The 21082-nt window shown below is 40.6% G+C and overlaps 2 protein-coding genes and 1 pseudogene across 2 annotated transcripts in view; all 3 read right to left on the reverse strand.

The window, feature by feature from the left end:
• Window positions 1-21082, reverse strand: part of SH3D19 (SH3 domain containing 19) — a 239087-nt gene that overhangs the window by 96678 nt on the left and 121327 nt on the right. The window lies entirely within an intron of this gene.
• Window positions 9350-10403, reverse strand: LOC122730897 (prohibitin-2-like). The gene has a single exon (XM_043970451.1). It carries the CDS (start codon window positions 10401-10403, stop codon window positions 9693-9695), a length of 711 nt encoding a protein of 236 aa, XP_043826386.1. The 3' UTR covers window positions 9350-9692.
• LOC122732985 lies at window positions 14458-14912 on the reverse strand (annotated as a pseudogene).

Here is a 21082-nt window from a genome sequence, read left to right on the forward strand (position 1 = left end):
AGGCTAAAAGACCACTTTGAGGGGATGCTGAATAATTCAGGTAAAGGATGGACTATCTGGCATGTAGGGGCAGCTAGGTAGTATAGTGGATAGAGCACTGGGCCTGGAGTCAGGAAGACCTGAGTTCAAATCCAACCTCAGACACTAGCTATGTAACTTAACCCTGTATGCCTCAGTTTCCTTATCTGTAAAAAAAGCTGGAGAAGGAAATGGTAAGGCACTCCAGTATCTTTGCCAAGAAAACCCCAAATGGGGTTCACAAGTGAACAACAAATCTGGCATCTATAATTCTGACATTCTATGAATCTTACATCTAAAACTTATTAAAACTAAATGAAGGGGCGGCTAGGTGGCGCAGTAGATAAAGCACCGGCCCTGGATTCAGGAGTAACTGAGTTCAAATCCGGCCTCAAACACTTGACACTTACTAGCTGTGTGACCCTGGGCAAGTCACTTAATCCCCATTGCCCCGCAAAACCAAAACAAACCAAAACAAAAAACAAAAAAAAAACTAAATGAAAATCATAGGTGAAAAAGTTGTATATTGCAAATTAAGGGTCCATGCATATACTTGTTCTGCCCACAGCACTTTTGATTGTTCTTTAGCCAGGTATTGACTATAATTTTTATAAAAAGACAGCTCGCTCACTCACTCTCGCTTTCTCTCTCTCTCTCTCTGCCAAACTCTCATTTCCAAATCCATATATTACAAAGTATGTCTTTCTGCTTTTCTTAAAATGAGCCACAACAATTTATGTGTCTTACAAATCATGAAAATTGAGATGGGCGGGGGAGGAAAAGAAACAAAGGGAAAAGTCATCGGGGGAAATATATTAAAAAAAAAAGACATCAATAAAACTTTAAAGAAGAAATAATTATAGTATTAATGAAATTAATTTGCAAAAGCCTTCTAAATAGGTCCACCTTATAAAAGATTTCTGAATTCCCTTCTTTATGAAAAAATGATTCTGGCAAGGAAGGGCTGACTCACTCAGTCACACCCTCCTGTAACACTGACTTTTGCAGAATGTAAGCAGAAATCCTATGAAAAGGAATAAAAAGACACACCCTAGCCCAAAACCTGTCCTGGCAGTTTTTAAACCTTAAGCAAACAATTTTTCCCTCAGTCCCCAAAGGGTGACAACACATCCCTTTGGATGAAACCACCAAGGTTTTGTGGGGTTTTTTCCCTTATGGAAGCTAAGCAACATACTGTCCTCCCTATCCTAATGTCCATTCTGACTTTGGCTTCAGGAAGAAGGAAGGAGGGCTTGGCAGAAGTACTGAAAATATGGAAGACCCATGGAAAATCCATGGAGGAATCCACTCGGTTACATGTGATTAATAAGAATTGAAAGCAGATGCTGCCTTAAGTCAGTCCTCAAACTATATGGGGAAAAGAGGCCTCCCAAGCATCTAGAAACACCAAATGAGAGAAAGAGAAGTTTTGTTAGCTAAGTAAGGAAGAATGGGGAGTGGGGGATGGGGAAGGGGAGTGCAGAGATGGGAAAGGTACAAGAAAGAGTTTCTTACTTTGTGCAGACTGTTACTACACAAAAGAGGTCCCTTCTCTTTCTCTCATTTTATTTTATTTTTTGGTGAGGCAATTGGGGTTAAGTGACTTGCCCAGGGTCACACAGCTAGTAAGTGTCAAGTGTCTGAGGCTGGATTTGAACTCAGGTCCACCTGACTCTAGGGCCGGTGCTCTATCCACTGTGCCACCTAGCTGCCCCTCTTTCTCATTTAAAAAAAAATAAAAACACACAAAGCACTTCAATGTGCAAGGTATTAGTCAGAAATAAAACCTTGGCTTGCATTCCCAAAGATTTCTTTCCTTCTTTTATTTTCTGTTCATTCATTTACTCACTCAGAAAACATTTCTTGCATAAAGCACTACATTAGAAACTGAGGAGGTGAAAAGTAAAAAGACAAAAAAGAGTTATTCACTGTCTCTCCTGCTTCTAATCCCTCCACTGCCCCAATTGCCTAGTACAGTGATGTTTGGGACATCTGTGTGGCAAGATCTAGTAGACAAGTAGAAAGAAGAGAGAGGAAGCCAGTAAGTCAACAAGCATTTATTGAGTCCTAAACAGCATGTCAGGCACTGTGCTAAAAGTTGGAGATACAAAGAAATGCAAAAGTGATCACTGCCCTGGAGAAGTTCACATTCTAAAGAGGGAGACAACATGCAAATACCTATGTACATATAAGAGAAATAAAGTGTAAACTGGAAGAAATCTCAGAAGAAAGGGAGTAGTACTGAGGGGGACAAAGAAAGACAGGCCTTTTGGAGAAATTAGGATGAGCTGAGACTGGAAAGCAGGAAGCCAGGAGGCAAAGGGGAGGAGGAAGAGCATCCCAGGCATGGGGCACCGAATTCAGAGAACTTGGAGATGAAAACAAAATCTTGAATACCATGCATCTAGAGTTGATGGTTAAAAGTGTGGGAATGGATGAGACCACTCAAAAAGGGATCAAGGGGCAGCTAGGTAGCACAGTGGACAGAGCACCAGCCCTGGAGTCAGGAGGAACTTAAATTCAACACTTACTAGCTATGTGACCCTGGGCAAGTAACAACCCCCACTGCCTCCCCAAATAAGGGGGCGGGAAGTCAAGATAAAAAGAGGGCCTATGGGGGGTAGCTAGGTGGTGCAGTGGATAAAGCACTAGCCCTGGATTCAGGAGGACCTGAGTTCAAATTTGACCTCAGACACTTACTAGCTGTGCAACCCTGGGCAAGTCACTTAACCCCAACTGCCTCACAAAAAAAAAAAAAAGAAAGAAAGAAAGAAAAAAAAGAAAAGAGGGCCTATGATTAAAGAGTAGAAGAAGGGACACTATGAAGGTGACAGAGGAGGAAAAGGAATCAAACTGGTAGGAGAATAATTTAGAGGAGGAAAATTACTGTAGAGCTAAAGGAGGTTAGTTTCAGGAGAGATGGGTTTATTATTGGTATCAAATGCAGCACAGAGGTCAAGGAGAACAGAGGGCACTGACTTTTGGGGGGGGGCGGGGCAATGGGGGTTAAATGACTTGCCCAGGGTCACACAGCTAGTAAGTGTCAAGTGTGTGAGGTGAAATTTGAACTCAGTTACTCCTGAATCCAGGGCTGGTGCTTTATCCACTACACCACCTAGCTGCCCCCTGACTTTTTTTTTAACCAATAAACATTTCTATTTATAGTTTTAGATTCCAATTTTTATCCCTCTTTCCCTCCCTCCCTTCCTGAGGAGTTGCAATCAGATATGGGCTATACCTATATGATTATGTAAAACATTAGCCATTTTGTACAAGAAAACTTGAATAAAAGAAAAAAAATGAAAGAAAATGAAAAATAGCGTGCTTCAGTCTGTGCTCCATCAATAGTTCTTTGGGATTGTCTTGGTTCATTGTATTGTTGAGAATAGTAAGTCATTCACAGTTGTTCATCAAACAATATTGCTGTCTCTGTGCACAATGTTCTCCTGGTTCTGCTCACTTCACTATACATCAGTTCATACAAGTCTTTCCAGGCCTTTCTAAAATCATCCTGCTTGTCATTTCTTATAGCACAATAATATTCCATCACCATCATATACCACAGTTTGTTTAGACATTCCCCAATTGATGGGCATTCCTTTGATTTCCAATTCTTAGCCACCACAAAAATAGTTGCTATAAATATTTTTGTACAAATAGGTCTTTTTTTCTTTTTGGGGATATCTTTGGGATATAAACCTAGCAGTGGTTATTGCTGAATCCAAGCGTATGTCCAGTTCTATAGCCCTTTGGGCATACATAGTTCCAAATTACTCTCCAGAATGGTTGGATCTTTTCACAACTCCACCAACAGTGGATTAGCACCCCAGCTTTCCCACATCCCCTATAACATCCAATATTTTCCATTTTTGTTATATTAGGGCATTGACTTTAGCAATTATCATTAACATTGTTAGTTTACATTTATATAATGCTCTATGATGATGATACACTTTATATCGTCTTATTTGATTCAATAACCTGAGAAGACAGCTAACATAAATCAGGGGTGCTGGACTTGGACTAAGGAGTCTTGTGGCTAGATTTCAAGAGGGGTCTGTGAACTTGAATAGGGGAAAAAAATGACATTTTAATTTTCATTAACTTCTAACTGAAATGTAACATTTTCTTAAATTATTTAAAAAACTATTCTGAGAAGGGATCCATAGGCTTCACCAGACTGCCAAAGGGGTCTACACACACAAAGAGATTAAGAATTCCTACTATAGGAGCAGCTAGATGGAGCAGTGGTTAAAGCGCTGGCCCTGGATTCAGGAGTACCTGAGTTCAAAATCCGGCCTCAGGCACTTAACACTTACTAGCTGTGTGACCCTGGGCAAGTCACTTAACCCCCACTGCCCCACAAAAAATAAAAAAAGAATTCCTACTATAACTAGAGAAACTGAATGTTCTCCCTTCACACCTCGGTCTCTATTTCCCTTCAAGGCTCACCTCAAGGCTAAGATCCCTTCACCTCCTTCTTCAACATTCTCAATTGTTAGTACCTTCTTCCTTACCCCAAATTATTTGGTATATACTTCCCAATCGCCTCACCTATGGATGAATTGTTTCCCCCCAGGAGGACAAGCTGCTTGAGAGAAGGGGATATTGTTCTATTTTTGTTTTTGTCTATCACCAGGAACTAGCCCAGTACCTGGCACAAAGTAGGGATTGAATAAATACTTTCTGAATAAATATGAATGAAGTTCAGAAAAGCTAAACCTCTGGTTTCTGTAGGAGTCAAGGCTCAAATGCAAGTGTTCATACTCAAAGCTCAGGCTCTTCCCACTGACAGTGATGATGAGGCCATTAATATCCTTCTAGAAAGTACTTGCAGTAGAAAGATTGGGAAAGAAGTCAGATTACAAAGGGCTGAGGAAAAGGATGTAGCAATAATAGATGACACTGACCTTCATTCTGGAAGTTTGTTGGTGATGGGAAATAAGATAAAGGCCTAAGGGGCTAGCAGAAGGTAAGTATTTTGTTTTATTTTAAAGGTAAGGAAGACCAGGACAAGAGAAAGGCAGCAATGTCAGGATATGAGTAAGGAACGCTGAATGATGGAATGAAACCCCCACGGGAGGCAGGGAGAGGTGTGACCAAAGACAGATATGTAAAGTTAGTCTTAGGAGAGATACCTCTTCCTCTAAGCTTGGAAGGAAAGAGGAGAGAATGAAAGAAGATACAGAAAAGTCTCAAGGTGTGGGGGAGATTGTTAGTTTTTAATAGGCAGTATACATGCATTTGGTAGAGGAAAAGCATGTATTCACTCATGGCCAGACATAACTCGGTTATGCAGCAAATTCTGACTTTAACACTTTAAGGGATTCCAACACAATGGAAACATCTACCAAAGGAGATCACAGTCCTTGATATACAAATGTGAGGGGTGAGGTTGGGGTTTGAAGAGATTAGTTGTTATGACAAATGCAAGAGGGAGTCAATAATGAATGAATGATTATATAGGGTTCAGTTTTGCATTCTATTCTTTCTATTTAGATCGTTATAGTCATTGTACAAAATGCTTTCCCTGGGTCTACTAGGTAATTACAATGACCAAGTTTGACCTTGGGAAAGAGCTGAGGAAAATACACCTCCCTCCCTCCATAGAAAAGAGTGTGTGTGTGTGTGTGTGTGTGTGTGTGTGTGTGTGTGTGTGTGTGTGTGTGTGTGTTGGGGGCAGGGCATCATAAGTATAGAATATTTCATGTACTGTCAGAAATAGCCAATGTCTTTGTGAGTTTGCCCGACTACTTATTTTCCTCTTTCTTTTTTAATCTTTCTTACAAGGAATAGCTTGGTGGAGAGGGGAGAGAGGAGAGACATATTCATAAATGAAAATGATATAAAAGCAAAAGGTATCAATAGAAATAAGAAAATTTTAAAAAATAAATAAAATGATTGTTAAGTAGCAGCCAGGGCTCTGCTGAGGTTCAACAACATAAAAATATAATGGACCCTAAACAGTACAAGTCTGGGATTTTTTGTTTTCTAGCATAGGTTGGCAGCCTTGAAATGAGAAGTGAGAGAGTAAATGGTAAGGCAGATGGCCTCTGAGGTAATGGGAAGAGGATGATAAAGGTGGCAGTGATTCTACTCCCCAACTTGTATTCTACTTAAATTCAGAGAATGGTCAGTGCCCACTTCAGTACCTCTGGGTCAAGGAAGGTAGATCTTGACTGGAATCATTCTGGCCTCCTCTCCCTTACAGCCACCAAGATGGTTGCACTTAGTTTATTTTCTCAGTATATAAACAAAGATTGTCAAACTAGTGCCTTTTTAAAGTGTCTCCATGTTGACTTTATTTCTTTGGGGATTTCACAGGATCATAAAGTCTCAAAGTTGGTCGGGCCCAACAGAGGTCTTTCTTGTGCAAGTCCTTGAAGGTGAGATATAAACACAAGAAATACCATGGCCTATAATGGTCTGACCTACGATACTAAGAACCGTTTTTTAAAAAAATATACAAAGAATATACATTTTCTGGAAAATAGGTTTTCTGAGGTCCAAGGGCTAGAGAAGGAATTTTTTTGGGGGGTGGGTATGAATGGGGTGAGGGAGAATGGGGGTGCGGTAGGTGGTGGTTGGAGGTAAAATGTGGAGATTTGGCTCATCCTGTTCTATCTACCCCTCTCCCATTCATTGACCTTTCTCTTGTTCTTACAAAAACGCACAGAAAATGAGGAGAACATCAACAAAACATAGTATGGATTCTAATAGTTTAGCCCTCTATCTTACCTAACTATATTTAAATCAGATCTATACCTTACTGGAACATAAGCTTCTTTTGAGTAGGGATTTGTTTATTTAATTTTTTCTCAAGCATCTAGCCTATTGTCTTGCACAGAGTAGACACTTAATGCCTATTTACTACTACTGCTACTACTACTACTACTACTACTACTACTACTACTACTACTACTACTACTACTACTACGACAACTACTACTACTACCACTACCACCACCAACAGTACTACTTTTACTGTTTCTACTAGTACTTCTATTACTACCACTGCTAAGACTACTAGTACTACTTCTCTACTAGTACCACCACTACTCCTCTTCTTCCTCCTCCTCCTTCTACTACTACTACCCCTCTACTTCTGCCACTACTTTTACCACCACCACCACCACCACCACCATCACCACTAGTGCTGTTGCTGTTCTACTAGCTAACATTTACATAGTGCTTACTGTATACCATACTAAGGCAGCTAGCAGGTTCAGTAGGTAAAGTAACAGGTCCAGAGTCTAAAAGATCTCAGTTAAAATCCAGCCTGAGATACTTACTAGCTTGTGACCCTGGGCAAGTCACTTAACCTGTTTACTGTAGTAAACAGTAGGAAATGGCAATCAAATCATTTCAGTATCCTTGCCAAGAAAACCCCACTGACAGTATTGGTGTGCTATGGTCAGTGGGGTCACAAAGAGTTAAACATGACTAAACAACAACAACAACAGATTTTTAAAACATTTGTTCCTGGATGAAGACAAAGAGGAGTGAGTGAGTGAGTGAGTGAGTGAGTGAGTGAGTGAGTGAGTGAGTGAGTGAGTGTTTAAGCAGAAGCATCCTTAACTTCTGTCTATACCTTCCAAATAAAATCAAGCACACTTTAATTAATCTGTGTGATATCATACATAAAATTTTTCTCTTTAGTTATGCATTTATAAAAATAAGTACAGTCAAAATCAAAAGGCAAAGAGACAGTGTGAGCCAATTATTCCACATTTCTCCATTCTTTATGGAATTGAAAGAAAACTAAAGCGATAGGTGATAGTTTAATTGCTCTCCTTTGTTGCAAAAAAAAAAAAGAGGAAAGGGATAAAGCAAAACTAGTATGTTTTATGCATTTGAAATTGAGCATGACAGTAACTGATGTTCTTGACAGGGTAGAAGCACCTCAGGACACTATGAAACAATTTATAGGTGTGCAAAGAGATATATTTTTATTGACCTATGATATTAAAATGTCAGCTCTATTCTGTGAACCAAGACAGTAAGATTTAAAACAGTGAAACAGGTTTTTGCAAAAAGTTATTTTTTCAACACCAAACTATTCAAAGTTTCTTTTTTGTGGTGGGGGGGAGGGAGGGAGAGGGAGAGGGAGGGAGAACAAAATAGACATCTATTGATTAAGAAATGGCTAACCAAATTGTGGTACAACAATGTAATAGAATATTACCATGTCATAAAAAGCAATGAATATGAAGAATTCAGAGAAGCATGGGAAGACATATATGCTGATGTAAAGTGAAGTAAGCAGAATCAGGAAAATGACATACACAATGACAACGATGTAAATGAAAAGAACAACAAAAACTAAACTGAATGCTGCTTAATACAAAAATTGTTACAAGCCAAGAAATTAATGGTTAGACCTTTGATGTGCAAAAAAGACATTAAAAAAATTTTATTGGAAATATCTTAGCAATTTTTAGCTTCCTTAAAGAGCTACTGAAATCTGCATTTTGATATTCTATTAGTGCTTTCTGCTTTTCACATTAGTTGATTTCTAATCACTCCCTACCCACAGAATCCTTATTACAAACAAAAACTTCAACAAAACTAACTCATACAGAATATATTTTTAAAGGAAGCTCCAATTAATTTTTTAAAAATTGTATTGATCTTTTGTTTTTACATGGTTTTTATTTCTGAATACATCTTTCCCTCTCCCTCTCCAAAGCAGGCCATCCCTCATAACAAAGATTAAAAAGGAAAAAAGAAGGGAAAAGCAGTTCAGTAAAATTAACATATCATCATCATCATCACTGTTGTACCAGTCCCCCACCTTTGCTTTTTTTTTTTTTGGTGAGGCAATTGGGGTTAAGTTACTTGCCCAGGGTCACACAGCTAGTAAGTGTCAAATGTTTGAGGCCAGATTTGAACTGAGGTACTCCTGACTCCAGGGCTGGTGCTCTATCCACTGCGCCACCTAGCTGCCCCCCCCCCTCATCTCTTCTTTAGGAGCAAACTTGGTCATTACAGTACAATTGAATAATAACATTATTCTTATAGTTTTGCAAAGTGTTTTTCATATATTATATGGATGATCCTCACAAGAACCCTGGGAGGTAGGTACTATTATTATCTCAATTTTACAGATGAGGAAACTAAGGCAAAGAGAGATTAAGTGACTTGCCCAAGGTCACTTTGTCTTTGGAAACATTCAAGCTCAAGTTCAGCACTCTATACACTATTCCAACTACCTGCCTGTGAATAAAGCAAATTAGCAACAAAGAAACAAACACACAAAAGCTCCCAAACTGAATGAATGCATATGTACTTTTATATCTGAAGGGCATTTCTTTTTTTTTTTTTTTTTTTTTTTTTTTTTTTTTTTTTTTTTTAAGTAATAAAAATTTATTGAGAATTCCCGGGATAGCTGCTATCTCCTCCGGGCCTTGGAGGGAAACCAGCTAGAGAGGAAATCACTGAGAAATCACACAGTCCTTATACCCCAGGCCCCCAGCAAAATATGGGGAGGGGGATTAGGGGAAGGAACATCTGTCAGTCTTCATTTATCCAACGAGTTGGGGAGGGGGTGGTGGATGGTGATGGTGGAGGAAAGTCACATGATGGTGGGGTGAGGGAGGTGGACCCATCTGCCGGCTCATCCAAGACTAACCAGGGGGGGTTAGATCAGCTTTCTCGAGGTCAGGAGGAGCTCTCTACTTCTTGCCCTTGATGAGGCTGTCACTTCCCCGCGTGAAGCTTTCATCCTGTAAGTTCAGCACGAGGTTGTCAGCAGTGAGATAGATTCGGTTCTGAGATGTGGCGATAGTTTTGGAGATGTTCTGGGCAGCTCGGATCTTCCGAAGCTTGATGTAGCCAGGGTTCTTGCTCAGAGCTTCCCCGAGCATCTTGGCGGCCTCAGCTTCACCCTCTGCTTGGACGATCTTCTGCCGTTGTTCCTGTTTTGCCTTTTCCACCAGAAACTGAGCTCTCTGGGCCTCCTGCTGGGCCACTTGTTTGGCCTCCACAGCGGCCGTGTACTCTCTGCTGAAGCTCAGCTCTGTGATGGCTACATCGTCCAGGATGAGGCTGAAGTCCTTGGCCCGCTCTGTCAGCTCCCGCCGGATCAACAAGGACACCTGGGCCCGCTGTGTGATGAGCTGTGAGGCGTTAAACTTGGCCACAACACTCTTGAGCACCTCATTCACAATAGAGGGCAACACCCGCTCCTCATAGTCCAACCCCAGACGCTGGTACATGCTGGGCAACTCCAGGGCGTTGGGGCGGGAAAGCACTCGCAGGGAAATGTTCACCATCTGAAGGTCTTTGGAGCCTGTGGGAGAAGAGATCTTGCGGGGCCGGGCACGAATGTCATAGATGATGGGGTACTGGAACCAGGGGATCCTGAAGTGCAGTCTGAAGGGCATTTCTTAAAGCAGTGAAATATTAAAGAATATACTTCTCCAAAATAATCTCATTTAAGTGAATCCTTTTACAAGGAGGTGGTCCAGAGCTTACAGGCTTCCTGCCCAGTGAGCTTTACAAAATTAACTGACAATTGAAAAGGCTCTTTCAAAAAACCCAAGTGGAATTCTAGGAAAACTACCAACAATTTGACTTCAATGAATTTCTTCTAACAGAGAGAATAAGACAGAAGAAAAAGCAGGTTAACAGAAGATGAATGCAAAAGTGTCAGGGTCCTCTAAGAAGAATGTCAGGAGCATTAAAACTCAGAAAGCTAAAGGTGAATATGTAGAATAACAAAAGGGCTCTTTTATTTTTAGCACCATTGGAGGCAAAAGGAAGCTCTAAAACTGGACCAGCCTCAGGGATGATGATGCCTTGGAGGAAAGGATGAATTAATAAACTCCCTTTCTCCTCCTCTACAAAGAAGAATGAACTTCAGGACAGAGTATAGGAGGGAAAATGATTAACAGGGAATTGAAACGCAAGAAGAGTATTAGTTTTGGAACCAAAGGACATAGTTTAGAAGCTTGACTATGCTACTTAATAGCTATGATTGGACACTGGGATACAGTGGAAAGAGCACAGCCCAGTAGTCAGAAGACCTGAGTTCAAATACTACCTCTGATGCTTATTATTTCCATGACCTTCTGTAAGTCATTTAACTATTATGGTCCATATATATCTATATATATAGATATATATGGACCAGAAAATATTCTTTGAATTGTTGCTTTCATGTCAATACCTTGGGGATTTGTGATTTCATTGGTGAAGGTACTCCCTCCCCCAAAGTATAACTTAGAGTGTTACAGGTCCTTTGAGCCTCAGAGAGGTTTTGTCCAGAGACACACAGGTGGTCCAGTGGATAGAGCGCCTGGCCTGGAGTTAGGAAGACTCATCTCCCTGAGTTCAAATCTGGAGAGTTCAAATCTGGCCTCAGACACTTACTGGCTGTGTGACCCTGAACAAGTCACTTCACCATGTTTGCCTCAGTTTCTTCATACTTAAAATAAGCTGGAGAAGGAAATGGCAAAGCACTTAGTTATCTTTGCCAAGAAAACCCCAAATGGGGTCACAAGGAGTCGGAAATGACTGAACACAGCAAGTAGTTGTCAGAGGTGGGATCTGAACCCAAGCCTTCCTGACTAATACCAGCCCTCCATCTGTGAAGCTACAGTGTTTCTTGTGCATTGATCTCAAGAGATAAATGTAAAAGCCAGTAAGACGTAACCTAATGAAAACACACGTGCAGATGGAACATTTAGAATCCTTATTCAACAACAGTGCAGACCTTACATGTCAATCCTCATTCTGTGCACACTTGAATTGCAACAACTGCCCTGGGGTGGATCAAACAGGTCATTCCTAAGGTCCCAGCTATTCCAGGAGAGGCATTTTTTAGAACTAGCTTAACATGACAGTTGAGTCTTAATTAGGGGTGCTGCACTCTATCACTCTAAGTGTACTATGACCCAAAACCTATTAATTCCTTTTGTAGCCATTGTCTCTCATCCTGAAAATGTGTAAGCTGTTCTAATGCCAGACTCTCAAATGGGCCTTCATTTATTCAAGAATCAGTGGAAAGGGTGACTATAAACAGAATAGCCTTTCATTTCAGGAACATTAGGAATGCTCATTCTTATCGCTTACATGTGACTCCCTCAAATCCCTAAATACAACACCCTCTCCTTATGTCCAGGATGAGGTGAGGGGCATTCCAGTCATTCTCAATTTGGTCAATCAATACCAGATCTTCTAACGTCCAACACAAGGCTGTCACTACAAAACCCAGGCCAAGATTTTCTCAGGAGAGTTTCAGACCATGTCATTGCTCACCAAGAGCTTTCCCAGAGGATCTACAAAGGTGGTTGGTTGAACAAGGCTAGGAGGGAAAGAAGGCTGCTGGTGCTGCTTGATAATGTTGATCTTAGAAAAATGTGACCTGTTGCTGTGCTCTCCCTTGGATCTGCCCCACCCTTTCTTGATGCTAAATATGATAGATCCTCTCCGGCCACACCCTAGTAAAAAGAAAAGCAGTCTGCAATGTCCTGGTTGGTTTGGTGTAGGGGAAAAAACACTGGACTTTGAGTCAGAGAACTGGGTTGAAATCCTTGCTCTGCCACTTAATTCCTAGTGTGCCTTTGGGCAAGTCACCTCATTTACCTGGAGCTCAGTTTCCTCAGGTGTAAAATGAGGAGGTTATAGTAGACCAGGGGTTCTTAAACATTTGTATTGTGTGCACCTCTCTGGCACTCTGGTGAAGCCTATGACTTCAATATAATTTTTTTTTTGAAAATTCAGAATCAAAGTTAATTCTAAACTACAGCTGGAAGTTAATGAAAATAAAGATGTAATTTTTTTTTTCTGTCCAAGTTCAAGCACTGAAGGTTAAAAATCCCTGAACTAGGTGATCTCTAACATTTCTCCAGCTCTAACTCCTATGAATACTGCTGGAAATCACAAAAAGGGAGAATAAAAGAGAAGAAAGAGGCCATCACCAACCACTGCCAGAAAGAATGGGTGGAGTTGGTGAGAAAACCGATGACAGGTTAGAGTTAGAAACTGAGTGTCTGGTAGATCTCAAGACCAGGATGGACAGAAGTCAGAGCAAGGGTGCAAACACTAAATGCTCTTCCTCCAAAACTCCTCCTATGAAATCCTAGCTGAAATTAAGTGTGAATAAGCGCCTGGGTGATTTGGAGTGTGGATAGAGTGTGGTACTCAGAGTCACAAAGACCCAAGTTCAAATGTCATCTCAGATATTAGCTGTGTAGTCTGGATCAAATCACTTACCCTCTCCTGGTCTGTTTCCTCACCTGCAAAAGGAGATGGCATCTACCTCACAAAGTTATTATGAGGATAAGATTATATAATTATAATCTTATCCTCAATAACTTTGTATATACACACACAATTCTTTATATATATATATATATATATATATATATATATATATATATATATATATATAAAATATATACACATCTATATAACAAAGAAATATTTTATATGTGTATGTATATGTGTGTGCCACATATATATGCACACACACACACAGAGTGCTTTGTAAACCTTAAATGCTACATAAATGGTAGCTATTGTTATAAACTTCACTGTTACCTAGATTTACAGCCTGTCTTTTTCTAAGAAGCTTCAAAGAGAAAGCCTAGGGAGTCTCTGGAGTAAATGGAGTATCTTTTATGAACTCTGGAGTGAACTGGGTATTTAGTTGAATGATTTTATTTTTTTAATTAAGTGATGAGTGCAATGGTAATATCTTTTATGAAGTCTTCCTCTTATCCTGAGAGAATATGAGTGATTACTTAGATGGTTAAATAACTGTGGGCAGGGCAATGAAAGTTGACCAGCCATCAGAAGGCTTTATGATTGAGAGTAATTTGGGGATTGCAAATAGATGAATAAACTCAGTTCAAGACTTTCTGGGGGTCTATTCACAAAAGTTCTCAAGGAGCATCTGTTTGGAAGGAACCAAATTCTGCATTCGGGACCCAAGTGTACCTGAGGTAAGTTAGCCTGGTACAGAGGAAAGCACGCTGAATCTGGATCTCTATACTCAAGTCTGGATCCCTAGCCCTGCAATTTAATAGCTGTGTGACCTTTGACAAATCACTTCACTTTTCATGGCCTCAGTTTCCTCGTCTGTAAAATGAGCAGCATTGTTTCTTTTTGCTCTAGATCTGTGAAACTATGATCTGAAAATGAACTCCTGTCTCAGAGGATCAAGGACTACATTAGTTAGGCTCAGTAAAATATGGGAGTTCATACACTGTTCTGTCTATAGTAGATTATCCTCTTTTTCTTTTTTTTTAGGAGTAGTTAGAAAGTTTAATTTGGTGAAAGCAGAGAGCAGGTAGGCCAAAGAGGACATGCGGTGGGGGTTGGAAGGAAGGATGTTGGTAACCCTGACAATATAGTTAGTTGCTTCAGGGGCGATAGGATCGTTTTCACACTGAGAAAATTAGGGGATTCTTTGTGGAAAGGGGACTTTTGTTCTCAGCCATTCAGCACCATCTGGACTAGCTCTTCATAGTTGATACAACCATTGCTGTCCTCATGCCCTGCCACTAACACTTCCACTTCTTCCTCAGTCATCTTCTCACCCAGAGTGATAAGGATGTGCCGTATTTCAGCGCCCATACCTGTGCCGTTCCCTTCCTTATCAAATTCCAAAGCCCCTCTACATAGTCTTCATATGTGCCCTGGTCCTTATTCTTTGCTACGGTCTGCAGCAATGGCAGAAAGTGTTCAAAGTCCAATACCTTCACATTCATCTCATCACTCTTGGGATTCCCTAAGACCTTGAGCACCTCAGCATTGGTGGGATTCTGGCCCAAGGCCTGCATCACGTCCCCACACTGGCTGTATAAGATCTTTCCATCCCCAGTGTGGTCAAACAGCTGGAAGGCCTCTTTGACCTCAGCAACCTGATCCTCTGTGACGTCACACATCTTGGCCGTGCAGCTACGTCTCTGCTGCCGCCTCTGCTGTATGTAATGGCTCCCTCTTTCAAACAAATTTTTGTTTACCCACAATCCTATTCTTGGCATTTCCATACATAAGTCTCCCCCCCCCCATGGCATCTTCTGCATTTATTAACTCCTTAGCAGCTTTCACCATTTATGAATTAGCACCATGATTCCATACAGATGCAGGGGCCTGACCATAGTGCACTTGTACGATGCTCTCACAATTTTACCAGCTTTTCTTTAGCTGAGAAAACAGAAATCAACAGCTAGGTGGCAGTTACAGACAAGCTCATCTTCTGTTCATTTCCATGTGGCCAAGAGCCCTTGACAGACACAGCATCTTCTTAATCCAGAACTTGAGAGTAGATTTCACCTCACCTACTTTTGCCACCAGAGAGAGATATTTTCATTGTAGGTAAGCAAAGCTGGAAACTTGCAAGCTTCAATCAGACCAGGGCTAGGTATTTGAGAGATTTGCTTGATCAAGGAATCAGAGGCTAAAAATGCATCCTACTTTTTAAGCCAGCTTCTTGACCAATTTCTTGTACTTGTCCATCTTCTTCAGGGCCTCAATATCCCAGTAGGGGATCTCTAACGCCCTGTCCCCCATCAGAGTGCCTCTGGTCTCCTGGGACTCACAGAGAAAATTCAGGTTGGAGTATGGAATTGACCAGGCCAGAGAAGCATTTGTCCTTTTTGAGATTTTAGCTTTACAGACCGAACTGAAGTTTCAAGTTTCCAAAAACTCCCTGTGTTTGTGCAGGGTTCTGGAAACACAGGAGCTCTCATACAGATTCATACAGAATATCACAAGAGACTTTGTTGCTCATGACTGCTTACTGGTCACAAGCTGGGAAAGGGCAACAATTTTCCCCACTATGATTAAAATCCTAGAAAATGCACAGGTGCTCTGGACTATGTGGCAGCGGAGGTGAGGATGTAAAGCATTTAAAATGTATAACAATTTGAGCCTCATAATATTCTTTTGGGGGGCAGCTAGGTGGCGCAGTGGATAGAGCACCGGCCCTAGAGTCAGAAGGACCTGAGTTCAAATCCGGCCTCAGATACCTAACACTTACTAGCTGTGTGACCCTGGGCAAGTCACTTAACCCCAATTGTTTCACTATTAAAAAAACAAAAACATAATATTCTTTTGGGATAGATATTATAGGTATCATTGCCTCCATTTTACAGAGAAGGAAATTGAAACTCAGACAGTAAGTATCAGAGGTAGGTTTTGAACCCAGGTCTCCCTGACTCCAGGTCCAGCATTCTATGCAGTATGACCGGCTGCCTTCCTGAACAGAGATGGGAAAGATGGAGTAGGTATTAAGACAGGAACTGATTCGATTCCATTTAATTGCACAAACATTTATTTAAGTTTCTGCTATGTACAAGGCATTATAAGATTCTGTAGAAGAAAAGAGAAAGTTAATCAGGAACGTATGTGACAAATTTTTGAACCTAGGGAGCCAAGCGTACCAAGAAAGTCAAAGAGTGCCTCATTAGAGATTAGAAGACAGTGAAATTGACAATGAAGAAAATCCTCTTTGCCGTGAGCATAAAGGCATGAGTCTCTGGAAGCCTTGCTTGGTCAGCCCAAGATAGAAACCTTTGTTGGATTAATAATGGATTATTCCCAGTTTTCATGAAAATATTAGCTTTATTTGCTTTTTAAAAAAAGATTACGAATGTTTAGGAAAAATAAAACATCACGATCAGCCAGCGTTTCCTGCATGCCGTGTGTGTGTGTGTGTGTGTGTGTGTGTGTGTGTGTGTGTGTGTGTGTAGGACACTTTGTTAGAAGCTAACGATCTAAAGAGGTATAAAAGACATGGTCCCTGACCTTGAGGAACTTATTGTCTATTAAGACATGCTCATCAAAATGTGAATAAGAATATAAATAATAATAGCTAGCATTTGATAGAGTCTTTAGGTTGGCAAAGAGCTTACAAAAATCATTTCATCTTATCCTTAGAATGTTATTATCCCCATTTTGCAGCTGAGGAAACTGAGGCAGACAGAGGTTTAAGTGGCTTCTTTTTCTGACTCCAAATCCAGCACCATACACAAAGCCCCCTAGGGTCTCTACCACATACCGAGTACTCCATGAGTGGGTACAGACAGTAAATGCTTTGGGAATAGTTAGGGAAGGCTGCATGGAAAGGTTTGATCTTGGGAGGGGAGGGAAAGGAAGCTAATACGAACATGGGCTCAGAGTAGAAAATGAACGAGGAATTTGTGGGAAAGGATGAATATCATAATTTGGCTAAAGCAAAGAACTCGTGTAGAGGATTAGCAGGAGACTAATTTTGAGGATTAAGTAGAAACCAGATTGTAAATTGCCTTGAATGCCAGCCCAAGCAGTCTGAACTTTATCCCACCAATAAGGGAGAGGCACCGGAATTGGCATCTAGGGCTTAGCATGAGTTGTTTTGAAATCTGTTAGCAGTATTTTATAAAGTTAAACACAGATCATTTACAGGTCGCCCCATAAGCGAGATGTAGTTCTGAAATAATTTCTTAGATGTCATGTAAGGGGGTTCTGGAAAGGGAAAATGTATGAAGGGAATGATAACAAAGTACTAGGGAGTACACTGCTCTCCAAAGCTCACAAATGTTCATTCACTGGGCAAACATTTTAATACGTCCCCAACTATTTGTGAACAGCTTGCCAATTTAAATTTTATAAAATGGAATACACTAGAGTTGAAATAAGGTTGCTAAAGCTGACACAGAACTGAGATTTGAACTCACGTTCCCTTGACTTCTAATCCAATATTCTTTCCTCTATATCTGCAGAGCAGGAAGTGACCCTGTGTGACAGCCCCGCCCCCAGTAGGCCCTAAATTAATGTTTGTTGAATGAACAAATACATTAATAACCAGTGTCACCAGTAATGTCAGTCAAATTGGAGAAATGAGACCCAAGCAGGAAAAGTTAGCTTTTCTCCATTAAATGATAAATTCCTTATTGACAATGACTTGTTTTTCTTCTTCATATTTCTAGTGCCTACCATACTGTCTAACACAACATTCGATATTTAATAAATGTTTGCTGAAGTGAACTAAACAGAAGCAAACAAAGGGTAAATAATCTAGAGAAAAAAACCCATCTTCATAGAGTTGAGGAAGGATAACTTCTGCTTGAGTGAAACAGAAACAAACTGGAGAAGGTTTCTAAGTAAGTAACAATTACAAGAGAACTATATTAGAAAAGAGTGGACCTGAAATATCCACCTAAAGTGAACAATGAACAGAATAGAATGTAAGCTACCTGAAGGCAAGGTAGGTTTCAATTTTTTATCTTTGCAGTCCCAGTATCTTGGACAGCGGCTGGTCAACAGTAGGTGACCTCCAAGTGCTCATTCAATTGAATTGAATGGGGATTCCTGTGGTAGTAGCAGAACTCAGATCAGCCCCTCACTCATTTTACTAAGATGAAATTAATAGGTTAAAGATTTCAAATGCTTTTGAAAATAGGAACAAAAACCCCCAGCTTTATTGCCTTGATCTTAATACACTGTAGTCATAATTACCGATTTTTGCAACTTCATAGAATTTTAATTGAAAGCAAAGGTACTCATTTTCCCACCAGGGCTTTCCAGGCTAACAATGGAATAATGTTGCCCACATTATTTTTCCCAGCTCCATCTGGTGAAGCAGAATAAAATTTGTTCAATGTACTTTATGGAGTTGTTTCAATTCTTTTTTTTCTTTTTTCACTATTATGATCTTTTTTTGTCTCTCTAAGCTGTTTCTGAGTATGGTTGCTTTGTCTCTGCCAGTGACAAGAGTGCGGGAAGCACTAGAAAAGTATGGCATCTCAGAGATAATGCTGGATTTGAAATTGGAGGGCCTAGGTTTGAGTCATTGCTTGGCTACCGAATATTTGTGTGACCTTGGATAAATCACTTAGCTTTTCTTAGCAGAGGGCCTGGCACATACTGGCCACCTAATAAATGCTTGTTGAGTTGGCTATTAGTTGACTTTTCTTCCTCTCCATTTCCTCATTCATAAAATGAGGGGATTGGACTAGTCAACCTCTAAGGTTTCCTTCCAGCTCAAAATCGTTGGTCCCATTAAAAAAAAAATCTCTTCTGATAAGCTTTAGAAACACAAATACTATCATAGAATTATAGACTTGAGTGACAGAAGAGAATTCAAGAGATCATCTGGTCTATCCCTATAAAGGTATTACCTCTATTTCCAGACTGTCTCTATATCTTTGTCTCTAAAACAAAACAAAACAAAACAAAACACCCCACCTTTTTGAAGAGCAGATGATCTATTTATACTGCTTTGAGTTCATCCTTACTGATGTTGTCTCCCTAACTCCAGGGCTCAACGACTTTAACACCTGGCTTATACTCTACCTCTCTTCTCTAATTCTTTATCATCCTTAGTCACTTCAATAGTCTTGTTGATCACCTTTTATGACCTGATTATAGAAATCTTCAACCCTAAGTCCAATATTTCTCGAGCCTATGTCAGGTATGTATAACCTCGGACTTTATCAGCCACTTTGCTGCTGTTCAGTTGTGTCCCAATCTGTGATTCCATTTTGGTTTTGTTGGATTTTTTTGTTTTGTTTTGTTTTTGGCAAAGATACTGGAGGGGGTTGCCATTTCTCTTCTCCAGTTCATTTTAAAGATGAGGAAACTGAGGCAAACAGGGTTAAGGGACCTTTCTAGGGTCACACAGCTAGTGTGTGAGGCCAGATTTGAACTCAGGGAGAAAAGTCTTCCTGATTTCAAGTCTACTGTTTTACCCACTTTGTTATTTAGCTGCCTTATAAGTTCCTAGAGGGGCAGCTAGGTGGCGCAGTGGATAGAGCCTGGGCCCTGGAGTCAGGAGGACCTGAGTTCAAATTCGACCTCAGACACTTAACACTTACTAGCTCTGTGACCCTGGGCAAGTCACTTAACCCCAATTGCCTCACTTAAAAAAAAAAAAGTTCCTAGAACTGACAACTCAAGGATCTCAAACTTTTAAGTTCTCCTCTCTGAGGATAACTTCCTGTCCTTCCTCCTCTCCAACTCTATCACATTCGCATTAAACCTATTCTGCCTTTATCATAATCTCTGGTCCTTAATTCTACCAGTCTATCTTCCCAACTCTACTGAAACTTCTCTATCAAAGGTCACCAATTACCTCCTAATAGCCAAATTCAATGGTCTTTTTTTCCAGTATTCACCTTCCTTAACCTCTCTGCAGCATCTGACACTCTTGACTACACAATCCTATTAGGTCCTGTGGCTTCAGAAATTGCTCCCTCCTGTGTCTCCTGATTCCATCACCTCCGCCGGGGGGTGGGGGACAACCCTGCCCAAAACACACTCCTTCCTTTTCTAGCTCAAATGATAGTTCCTCACATCTCTATCTTCTTGGCAATTTTTATACAATGCCACCTCTATTCCAGTCATCTCCCTTACCCTCCCCTCTCCCAGAACCGCCTGGATCCTGGATTCCTAGACACTTCTAGACTATACCTCCCTCCTTTCTTTTCTTGTTGTTGTTTTTCAGTCATGTCCAACTCTTCATGACTCCATTTGAGGTTTTCTTGGCAAAGATACTGGAGTGGTTTAACATTTCCTTTTTTTTTTTTTTTTGGTAGGGCAATGGGGGTTAAGTGACTTGCCCAAGGTCACACAGCGGGGCAGCTAGGTGGCGCAGTGGATAGAGCACCGGCCCTGGAGTCAGGAGTACCTGAGTTCAAATCCGGCCTCAGACACTTAATACTTACTAGCTGTGTGACCCTGGGCAAGTCACTTAACCCCAATTGCCTCACAAAAAAAAAAAAAAAACCAACCCAAAACCAAGGTCACAGTGTTGTTACTGTAGCTATGGAGTCCAGCCATCAATACCACCCCAGAGGATCTTGTTGGGGGTGGTGAGGAGAGGAATGGTTTGAGAGACATTTCTAAGAAAGGTTCAATTAGTGGCTCACAGTGATGAATAGGGAATGAATAAGATAGGGGACTAAGGCTAAGAAAGAATCAATAATGTCTAAACATTTTGAGCAGAGGTCAAGGGAGAAGAGGAAAGGTATGGAACAATCAGAATTAAAATGCAATCCATAAATGTTTATTATGGCTGTCAAAATGAAATTATGACCACTTACAGAGCACTGGCAGCAAGCCTTGCTTGCAC

The sequence above is a fragment of the Dromiciops gliroides genome, chromosome 6, assembly GCF_019393635.1.
Source record: "Dromiciops gliroides isolate mDroGli1 chromosome 6, mDroGli1.pri, whole genome shotgun sequence".
Lineage (NCBI taxonomy): Eukaryota > Metazoa > Chordata > Mammalia > Microbiotheria > Microbiotheriidae > Dromiciops > Dromiciops gliroides.

Coding starts and splice junctions, on each gene's coding strand:
- LOC122730897 (XM_043970451.1), bottom strand. CDS start 10,403: ATGCCCTTCAGACTGCACTTCAGGATCCCCTGGTTCCAGTACCCCATC.